Source organism: Trichoderma ghanense, assembly GCF_004382785.1.
Source record: "Trichoderma ghanense strain CCMA-1212 chromosome Unknown scaffold_1, whole genome shotgun sequence".
Lineage (NCBI taxonomy): Eukaryota > Fungi > Ascomycota > Sordariomycetes > Hypocreales > Hypocreaceae > Trichoderma > Trichoderma ghanense.
In genome coordinates this window covers 2993683-3003926 of record NW_027395664.1, presented here as the reverse complement: position 1 = coordinate 3003926, position 10244 = coordinate 2993683, and the positions used below count along the sequence as shown (strand labels likewise).

Below are 10244 nucleotides of genomic sequence, written 5' to 3'. Positions count from 1 at the left end.
AGTCACATGTCTACTAACTAGTTGCCCTTGCCGGAGGTTTTCTGTAAAGAGGTAGAAACCTTCACTAGATTCGACTAGATATGACTGTAGACCCTTGCTCTCCAGCAGGACGTTAACGTTAGTGAGAGGATAGTGATTCTCAATAAAGCGTGCCCAGCCCCTGGCTGCGGCTTGGACGTGGTCGCCATCGTTGATCCTTTTCCAACCAATGCCAAGGTGAAGAGTGAAATCGTCAATGACTAGGTTGTCATTAATACTGCTGTCGGTCATGTTCGTCGTTGTTCGTGGCATCGCCGACGTCGCTTTGCTGTAGGATGCATGATCACTACCATTGAGAAGCCTTTGAGATTTATGGTTCCTCAGTTGTCGACCATTCGGCAGTCCATTCCCTTGCTGTTCAGTGATCACATCGTCAAGCCCAGTACCAGACAGGCCATCTGCTTCGCGACTGGAAACCACACATGGCCTAGCGAGCAATAGTCCCTCACCATTCATCCAACCGTTTTGAAAGCTGCCGTTCGATGCATCGGGCTCGAGGTTGTGTGAAGCCTCCTCGTGAGACCGCTTCTTGCCCATTGCATGAGCAGGCTGTTGAAGGAAAGTCGAACCCTGTGGAAGCATGGTCGTGGGTGAAAAGAGCGGAGTGGGCGTCGACGGTGAGGGAAGCTGATTGAAATCGAGTAGTAGTTGCGAGCAACGAAAGAGAGTTGTTTGGTCAGAATCTCGTGGAAGTAATTGCGAACCGGCTGCTGGATTATGAAGGTCGAGCAGTTGCTGAGGGCTGGACGAAGAACAGGCGCGTGGAAAGAGACGATTGGGAGCTTGGGTGTTGGGAAGAGCTGAGTTGTCAAAACATTGGATTTCGAGTGCCGCGGGCGTGTTGAGTGGGGATTCATGGGGTACCTAGTCTAGTGCCGTAACAGGACCAAGGTACTGCCCATTCCAGTCAAGGCTTCTCATAAGCCAGGCGACTAGCCCAAATGCGATGGAAGATCGACCTTCTCCAACGGACAGGCATGAAATGGTTGAGATTATGTAACTTCTCTTTGATGACCTGCTGTAGCTCCCGACTCAGAGTTGTGCATAATACCTATACCTTAGTAGCACGTTGAAACGATCATTGGGTTATCAGTACAGGTAGGTATCCATAGCAAGTACTTGACAAGTAGAGCATTTACCTACCTAGGTAGTAACATTGCCTGACAGGCGTTCCGGTAATCTGGCCAGGGTATTCCGAGCCTGCCTCGCTACCTATCTACGGAGCTACCGCCACGAAGCCACCTACACCCACGAAGGCGCCCTTCCCATGCTGTAGGTCGAATCGATATGCATGCTGAGTGCCAAACGATCACCAACACTGCTGGGCCATCTTTGCACCTGAAGCGTCACTTTCGCAGCGCCTTGACGAGCTCGAGCATTAGCCCCTGAGCTACATGTCGGCCGAAATGCTGTCGTACAACCAGCGTGCCCAAGCGGCACTCTTGAAGGCTGTTAGTAGCAATGATTCTTCGCATGCCTAACTCTCTACTGGAGCGTCCTGCTAATGCGAGTTTCCTTAAGATCAATCGTGTCTTCGATCTGAATCGTGATGCCGAGTCTCTCGAAGGATTGGCTAATGGGATAACTCTTGGTCACATCCTCCATGAGCTAGATTCCGAGTTCGACCCGTCGCATCTCGAGTCGAACCCAGGAGCTCCCAAAACCCTGGCCAACAAGCGCAACATGCAGGCCATCTACAAGGGCCTCTTTCGATTCATCCGCCGTCAAATCCCCGAGCTCAGCTGCCAAGCCAAGAAGTTCGACTATCATGCTTTCGCCGAGAACCCCGAGCCGCAGGGGATCAGCCAGGTATTGTTCCATCTGCTTTCTCGGAACCACAAGAATCTGACGGACAATATCTCTAGCTTTTGGCTGTCATGGTCTCGGCCGCCGCAATGGGCCCGGATAACCAGAAATATGTTCCAAGAATCCAGAATGGGCTTGATCGCGATACCCAAGCCGAAATTATGCAGATCATTCGTGCCATGCAGCAAGATATCGTAAACTCCAAGGACGACGATGACCTAGATGAGACGATCGACGCGGCCTTGGGAGCTCGCGATATTGAGCTTCTTGTAGAAGAGCAAAATGCTGCCCTGCGCCAGCAACTGGATATCACGAAGAAGACGCTATCGGACTACATCACTCGCCTGGAGCACCTCCAACAGAGCCACGAGGAGCTTGCTTACGACAAGGAGAAGAACGACAGGGAGCTGGAGGTTCTACGAAAAGCGACACAAGATGGCGCGCATAGTGCGAAAACCATCAAGCACCTGGAAGAACAAGTCCATGAACAGATGGAGATCATCGCCAGGAACGAGGAGGTTATCCGTAGCAGCCAGAAGACTGTGTCTCAACTGGAAAGCGAGGTACAACGCCTGAGCCAGAAGAATATGCAGGCGGATGAGTACCGGGACCAGATGACAGAATGGCGCCACAAAGCCGAGGAGCTTGAGAAGAAGGCGAACATGGCGGAACGGTACAAGCAGAAGCTCGAATCACAGCAGAGTCTAGTGAGAGAGGTGCAGAATCTGCAGTACGAACGAGCAGAGCTCCAAGAACAACTCCGTTCGCTCATGGAGGAGAGGGAGAGGAGTGAGCGAACCAAGAAAGCAGAGGATGAATTAACGAAGATGATCACACAGTCTGAGCAGCATCTATGGGACGAGCGCAATCAGAAAGCGCAACTGCTGAGGGACGTTACCGCTCTGCAGGAAGAACTCATGCGGCTACAGGCACAAAGGACGCACGATGAACATTTCATTCAAGATTTGCAGGAACAGCTCCAACACACCGGCGGCACCACGGTGCAAGAAGTGGACATCAATGAAACCTCCTCGCCTTTCAATCTCGAGGACGAGCTGCTCATTGCGTCAAAGGAAGACTCGCAGACTAACCTGCCCTTGGAGCTTTCCAGACTCAGAGCGGAAAACGAGCTGATTCGGAAAACCGTCGGATCTCCCGGAGATGCCTCCGTGCTCCGACGAGAATTGGAAGAGCAGAAACGTCAACGGGAGCGGCTGCAGCAGAACTACAACAACATCTTCGAGAAATATACCATTCTGAACGATCATATGCAGGCTTTGATGAGCGATAATGCCGAGGAAGGGTTAGTCGGGCATGATGAATCCCTGGCTTCTCGAGAGATGGAGACTGACCCTTCGTGCCACAGGACTGAGGCATTCATCAAACTTCGACAGGAGCTGACGCGATTGGAGCTTGAATTCGAACAAGCCCGGAAGCTAATCAACAGCCTCGAGACCCAACTAGCGGACAAGAGTCGGGAAGTGCTTGCTTTACAGACAGACCTCTCTGCTGTCCAAAAAGATAGCATAGCAGCATTATACGAGCTGAAGAATACGGACAAACTGATATCGGCTTCGTTGACCAGCGAGCTTGAGCGACAGAGGGAGGAGTATAGCTTTATCATGAACGAACGAGACGCGCTAAAATCCCAGCTTATTGAAGCTTTACTGGCCAACGACAAGCTTAGGAAAGAGTCAGATGAGAGCAAAGATTTGCAGGACGGCACTGCTTTGTCGACAGACGGCGACGGCTCAGAAGCCGCGAAAAAGGCCGCTGAGAAGGTCGAGAAGCTACGAGCACGGCTTATCCAGAGAAATCAGGTACGTGATATCAGAGCTATGTTGGGTGATGCATGCCAGATACAGCAATTACTCACGCCTCCCGTCAGCAACTCGAAAAGTCGGAACAAGAAAGGCTCGAACTTCAAACGAGGCTGAAGGCAGCACAGCTTGGGGAGGGCTCAGCAGCGCAAAAGGTATGCCTTATTACACGAATATTCTATGATTCCACGGTCCATGACCAGCGATGGCAGTCAGGCAGCTGTTGCTGTTTCGATCGTCCATGCATATCCATCTACCGACCTCCCCCTCTTCTTTGGGTTCTAGTAAAAGCATACAGCTAACCCGAACATCCAGGCTGCTTCCGATCACATTATCAAGAACCTCCAGAGAGAAAATGCATTAATCGCGACTGCTTGGTATGATCTCACGAGCCGACTTCAGAGCAACCACGTCGTGCTTCAGCGCCGGCATGACGCCCCCAAGAGCTGGCTTAACAAACAGAGGCAGTTGGTGAATGGTCAGTTGCGCCAACGCGACATGCTCTACCTCTACTGACCTGTCTCTTCAGCGACTTCAAGGAGGTAGGATTCAAGGGGTTGAGCTTCATCTACATACCGTAGCTTCTCCCTGGGGTATATATAATGTTTGCTTGGGCGAATTGTGGACAAAGACTTGGAATTTTCAGCGTTGCATATTCCCGGTTATGCGTTATACATGTAGATCGACTTAGATTTTGTCGGCTGAGTTTTGTTTTGTCCAGCCGTCTTTGCTTCACTCTCATAGCTTTTTTCCATCACGGCAGTATTCCCTCCCGTGTTTGCAGATACTTGAACAATCCAAAGCGCTGGTCTTGACGCATCGCCGTGTCTGATTCCATCACTTCATGAGATGTCCTATGTTGCAACAATTGCTTTGCCCCAGAGCTATGTTCTAAATTAGAAGCCCGACAAGAAGAAAAAAAATTAATAGGCTTATAGTAGGAGGCGGAGCCAACCCAGCACACTCATACAGCCGTATACCAAAGCATACAGGGCGTGACGTCTCTCGAGAGCTTAGCTCTTTCCAGCAATTCTGCTGAAGATGGAAGAACCATGAGACTTCTTCCCTTCCAGGATCTCCAGCATGTTCTTCCACACCTCACCGGGCTGCTGGCTCGCATCCACGCCCTTCCAGATGCCGCTCTTTTGGTAATACTCGACCACAGGGGCCGTCTGCTTGTGGTAAGTCGCAAGACGCTTCTTGAGGGCCTCGGCATTGTCATCGCTTCTCTGGATGAGAGGCTCGCCGGTCACATCGTCCTTCATGGGCTGCTTAGGGGGGTTGAAGGTCGTGTGGTAAGAGCGTCCAGAAGCCGGGTGGATCAATCGACCAGTGATGCGGGCGACAAGCAGAGCGTCGTCAATCTGCAGCTCGACAGCGTGCTGGAGGGTCTGGTTGCGCTCCTTCAACATGGCATCGAGGCCCTCCGCCTGAGGCACGGTCCGAGGGAAGCCGTCGAGAATGAACCTGTTGCGCCCCAAGTAAGTATTCAAGAATCTTTTGCCCAGGGGAGGAAAATCAATGGGGCTACCTACCCGCCCTGGCACTCCTTGTTGTTCTCCAGCTCTTCCTTGATCATGCCAATGACGATGTCGTCGCTGACAAGGCCGCCTTGGTCCATGATCTTCTTGGCTTCTCTTCCGAGAGGAGTCTTCTTAGCGACTTGTGACCGCAGCATGTCGCCAGTAGCCTAGATATTCCGACACAACTGATGTTAGACACAACGCGCGTGTTCCGCAAAATCCCAATTGACTTTCCACATACCAAGTGGCAGCAGGAAAAGCGCTCCTTGATCTTCGGCGCTTGGGTTCCCTTGCCTGGGCGGCATATAAGCATTATGGCGCAAACACGACAACATCTCTCCCATGATAAAGCCACTCACCAGCTCCTGGGGGCCCAATCAGGATCATCCGGAGGCTCTCTGTAGTGACAGGAGCGGCTCCCGTGGCGCGCTGCTCGAGCTGCTTGATGCGCGATTCGAGTCCGCCGATGACATCGTGCAGATGCTTGAGTTCGTCCTCTACAAACCCCATTGCGATTGATCGGCGGTGCGGCAGCGGAAAGTAGTTGAGAAGGAGTGAAGAGGATCTGGAATTGGAGCGATTCGAACACCCAAAAACGAGATTGAAGGTCGAATGTGAGGCAACGAGAGGAATTTGAGATGTGGTGGCATGCGGATTTAGTATATGAAGCTGCCACGGTTCGTTTCTCACCAAAAACTAGGCTAGTTTCGCACTAGCTAGATCTCCATATTACTACAGATTAAATCAAGTATGCTGAAGAAAGTATGTATTGATATCTATATCTAAGCCTTTCTTATAGAATTTTACTTAATAAAGAACTATAATATATAATTTAAATTCTTATAATTTAATTACAAGTATTAATTATTTCATATATAATTAGTAGAATTCAATTTTATCTATATATATTTCTTAATAGCCTCTATCTTTTAGAAAAATATCAAGGTATTTATTTTATCTCGAATTTCATATAAGAATTCAGGTTCCGGGCGAACGGAGGGGACTTGTTAAGCTCGTGTCATGGCCGTAAAACTCGCGCACCAACGGGGACTCGTTAAGGCGACATGGAATATTACGCAGCGCTGCTCCGTATCCGAGGCATTTTACAAGGTAGTATCGGCATTCGAATCGGCGAATTTCCCCAGAGTCTCACAGCCTTGGAGTTGGTCCGGTTATCGGGAGTTCCATACTTCCTAGCGTTGAAGGGCGTACATGCATTCTCCAGAGTGCATCCTATGGTATGAAGGACCTGCGTCATATACTACCTAGGTATTCGACCAGCATGACACCAAGGTAGACGTGGAAAAGTAGCATTCAATATCTTACATCGTACGAAGAGCTCCCCTAAAAAACCTGGGGCAGGAACCCCTTACAGCCTCATCTTGATATCAGACAACGTCCTGCTGTACTGGTGATGGTACCTTCTAGTAGGAATTGCAGGTACTAGTACATGAGGAGTAATAGGTGGTGGTATTGAACATCGACGACATTACCCGGCTCAGGCACCATTAAGCGTCATTCCACAAGTCTTTGGTTTCTTCCTCTACCGCGCGCATAGCCACTGCTACTGATTCAAGCTTGGCAATAACATCAATGACCCCGTCATTGACGCGCTCGAAGTATTCATCATTGGCCTCGCGACGCTTCCTTGCAAGAAGAATGTCGGCCTCGGTCTCTTCCACCAGCTTTGCGCCCAGGCGATCAACTCTCTTGTCATCGCTCCCTTGCCACCCACTCGATGTGCCCATCATGCTCTTTGCTGCGTCGGTCCCTTCCCCCCTGTCGGGCCGTGACGAGTCCAGTAGGCCATCTCGGAGGTTGGGTGCTTCATCGCCTTTGATATCATTCATGTGATCACGAAGGGCAGTCTCTATGGTGTCGTCCGCCTCACTCCTGGCCCAGGCTTGCGCAAGCACAATCTGCGCAGTCCTCAGCTCCGCTAGTTTGCGGTCGTGCTCCGGCCCAAACACATGAGTGCCCTCTGAGGCTGACAGTTCCACCTTCTCCAGCGTCGCCTGCATCTCTGCCCACAGCGCGTCAGTCCTGTCGGTGCCTCCATAGCTCCCCTTGGTAGGCAAGGCCCACTCAGGGCGCCGCTCAGATGGCATCTCTGACCCGGAGCGCGATTGCGCGCCGCCAGCGTCTACATTGCCTTGATCCCATTTCAGATTGTGTCTCCCGAGAGCTGGAACACTGGTGGTGAGGGCGCCCGGAAGCGAGACACGGGAAATGCCGGGCGACGGAGAGGCAAACGAGAGAGGCGGAGGATCCCGCTCCTTTGGCTTTGGCTCGCCCGGGAGCGACATGGCATGTCAAAAGGAGAGCAACTAATGCAGAACCAAGACCGTCCTTCTCACGAGCATGGCGATCGAGAAGTCGAGGGGTGAAGACGGCAAGTGTGGGGCCCGAAGATTGGCTGGTCCGGCTTTAGAGCCGGAATCCAAGGCGGAAACGGGAGTGATACGTACCAGCAAGTTGGTGCCGGTGATGGATCAAAATACACCCGGATAGCGTTCCGCAGTCACGTGGAGCCGCTTTGCCACTCGCAAATTTGTGCCTCTAGGGCCGCAAACCCTATCGGAAGTTTTGCGAAGTCTCAATCCACCCTCGACTTTTCGGTGCTGTCACATTACCATACCCAACCGTTGTCGCCATATCCGCATAAACCGGTACGTCCATCACCAAACCTGCTGTCATCCCAAAACCGCCAACTCCTCGATTCGCAACCCCCCCGTACTGACACGACGAAGCAAACATGGCTGGTGGCAAGCCCAGAGGTCTCAACGCCGCGCGCAAGCTGCGAACCAACCGAAAGGATCAGCGATGGGCTGATCTCGCCTACAAGAAGCGTGCTCTGGGCACTGCCTTCAAGTCCTCACCGTTCGGTGGCTCTTCCCACGCCAAGGGCATCGTCCTCGAGAAAGTTGGTGTCGAGGCCAAGCAGCCCAACTCCGCCATCCGAAAGTGTGTCCGAGTTCAGCTCATCAAGAACGGAAAGAAAGTCACTGCTTTCGGTGCGTCTACAACTCCAGAGAAATCTTCATCTTTTCTGCTTTGGAATCACGGCTAACGTTAGGCTTCACCACAGTTCCCAACGACGGTTGCTTGAACTTTGTTGACGAGAACGACGAAGTCCTGCTCGCTGGATTCGGTCGCAAGGGCAAGGCCAAGGGTGATATTCCCGGTGTTCGATTCAAGGTCGTCAAGGTTTCCGGTGTCGGTCTGTTGGCTCTGTGGAAGGAGAAGAAGGAGAAGCCCCGTTCATAAAGGCAGTTATTGGGGGGAAGGAGGCGTCATCAAAAGGATCTTCAGGAGCTTTTTTGGCTCGTTTGCACTGGCACCACTAGTCATGGCCCTATAAATGGGAGGCTAAACTTATGAAAGGGATCACACATCTCGAAAGAAACATATTCTTTTTTCAGCATATTCAACAGACAGGCGGCACCGGATTGGGCGTCTTCTCGCACTACTATATGAAGGACGAAGTGCAGGCAGTATGTGGTTCATTTTTTTTTATATTAATGCAGCCTGATCAGGCATGGAGCTTTCTGTCCTCCACCGCAGATTCAGGCTCAGGCTCCTTGAGAGAGCGAGCAACGTAATCCGCAGCCATACCGATACTGATGACTCCCCCTGTGATCCAGCAGCCGTTGACAAACCACCACCAGCAATCCCTCACGCTCTTCAGATTCACCCGCTTGATCATGATGCCCAGCGTTACGAGGGCTCCGCCGCAGCTGCCGAGGAAGAAGATGGGGCCGGCTCCCGCGGCCATTCCGGCTGTGCCCAGCAAAGCTACCTGAGCAATAGCAAGCCCAGTCAGGACCTGCTTGGTCTGGTTCTCGTGCTTCAGAGCAATGCTCTTGATGCCTGCGTTTGCATCATCCTTGATGTCCATGTGAGCGTAGATCATGTCGTAAAGGACAACCCAGGCGATGTTGGATGCATAGAGACATGCTGCGGCTGTGAGCGCGGAAGAGTGTGAAAGCAGATCGACACCGAGTGCCGGAAAGCCCATAATTGCACCCCAGGAGAAGGCTAAGCCCAGGACGAACTGAGGATAGTAGGTAACCCGCTTTGCCAGCGGATATGTGAGGACCAGCGCGAGGCTGGGTATGCCATATGCAAGGCATGGTAATGGAAACTGAACCAAGACAGCCAGCCCGGCAAGCAGCTGGAATCCCGTGAAAACAACTCCTTGGAACGGCGTGATCGCACCCCGCGCAATCGGCCGTAATCGGGTCCTCCGGACGTGCGGATCAAGGTTTCTATCCCAGAGGTCATTAATGGTGCAACCGGCGCCGCGCATGATCAATGCGCCGCTGAAGAACAGAGCCGTCGTGGCGGCGACTGAGGAGAAGGAGGCCATGGGCTCTGCCATTGGCGCCGCTAGGAGCGTAGAGAAGAGGCATGGGAAAAACAGGTAGTAGGTCCCGGCAGGCTTGTCGATGCGGATGAGTTCGCCATACGGGACCCATGCCTTGGGAATAACCGATAGGATACCATTCTGAGCTGGGGCATACTGCGCTAGACGCTCATCATTAGCTGACTTATCGGGAGTAGCAGTGTCGAGGGCCGGCTGCAGCTTTCTCAAGGATTGGTGGAAGGCGACAGCTCTTTGGCGATGAACCAGCAATCGACTGGCGATGCCCTCATTTGAGTGCGACGCCGGATGAGGCAGCATCGATGACGGCCCAGGCGAGCCATTGCTGCACCTCCATCGCACCCGGTGCAGGATTGGCACTCTGGCAGCGAGCCTCAGCGTCATGGGGTTGCTGGAGCGTGTTTTCGTCACCGGCACACGAAGAGAGAGATATGCCCTGGCGAGAACCTTGTAATATGCCAATGATCGGATTCGGATATTTTCCACACAAATCCCGCCCTGCTGGAAAGTGGGTTAGTGGGTTATCCGCCCTGTATATCTCAATATCAAGCTTCCAGTAATAACTCACTTATATCACTTATATTTTGTCGTGAGCTATTATATAATAGAACTACTCAAGCATAATTATACTAGAAACTATTTATTTAAATTCTATTATTATCTATATTAAAT

General features: G+C 51.9%; 6 protein-coding genes across 6 annotated transcripts; 2 read left to right on the top strand and 4 right to left on the bottom strand.

Moving 5' to 3' along the window:
* Positions 1 to 17: 17 nt before the first annotated feature.
* On the bottom strand, positions 18 to 621 carry CCMA1212_002382 (uncharacterized protein; the record flags this gene model as incomplete). The annotated part of the gene is made up of 2 exons (XM_073699766.1): positions 18 to 41; positions 118 to 621. 2 exons carry the CDS (start codon positions 619 to 621, stop codon positions 18 to 20), a joined length of 528 nt encoding a protein of 175 aa, XP_073562212.1.
* An 824-nt stretch (positions 622 to 1445) lies between these two features.
* CCMA1212_002381 (uncharacterized protein) lies at positions 1446 to 4181 on the top strand (the record flags this gene model as incomplete). Its single annotated transcript, XM_073699765.1, has 5 exons — positions 1446 to 1490; positions 1534 to 1848; positions 1905 to 3665; positions 3734 to 3820; positions 3981 to 4181. The coding sequence occupies 5 exons, from the start codon at positions 1446 to 1448 to the stop codon at positions 4179 to 4181; spliced, it is 2409 nt and encodes an 802-aa protein (XP_073562210.1).
* A 497-nt stretch (positions 4182 to 4678) lies between these two features.
* Positions 4679 to 5698, bottom strand: CCMA1212_002380 (uncharacterized protein; the record flags this gene model as incomplete). Its single annotated transcript, XM_073699764.1, has 4 exons — positions 4679 to 5132; positions 5201 to 5355; positions 5430 to 5482; positions 5548 to 5698. 4 exons carry the CDS (start codon positions 5696 to 5698, stop codon positions 4679 to 4681), a joined length of 813 nt encoding a protein of 270 aa, XP_073562211.1.
* A 998-nt stretch (positions 5699 to 6696) lies between these two features.
* CCMA1212_002379 (uncharacterized protein) lies at positions 6697 to 7494 on the bottom strand (the record flags this gene model as incomplete). Its single annotated transcript, XM_073699763.1, has 1 exon — positions 6697 to 7494. The coding sequence occupies one exon, from the start codon at positions 7492 to 7494 to the stop codon at positions 6697 to 6699; it is 798 nt and encodes a 265-aa protein (XP_073562513.1).
* Positions 7495 to 7938: 444 nt separating this feature from the next.
* On the top strand, positions 7939 to 8455 carry CCMA1212_002378 (uncharacterized protein; the record flags this gene model as incomplete). The annotated part of the gene is made up of 2 exons (XM_073699762.1): positions 7939 to 8202; positions 8277 to 8455. The coding sequence occupies exons 1-2, from the start codon at positions 7944 to 7946 to the stop codon at positions 8453 to 8455; spliced, it is 438 nt and encodes a 145-aa protein (XP_073562512.1). The 5' UTR covers positions 7939 to 7943.
* Positions 8456 to 8720: 265 nt separating this feature from the next.
* On the bottom strand, positions 8721 to 9956 carry CCMA1212_002377 (4-hydroxybenzoate polyprenyltransferase; the record flags this gene model as incomplete). Its single annotated transcript, XM_073699761.1, has 1 exon — positions 8721 to 9956. The coding sequence occupies one exon, from the start codon at positions 9954 to 9956 to the stop codon at positions 8721 to 8723; it is 1236 nt and encodes a 411-aa protein (XP_073562517.1).
* Positions 9957 to 10244: the final 288 nt, after the last annotated feature.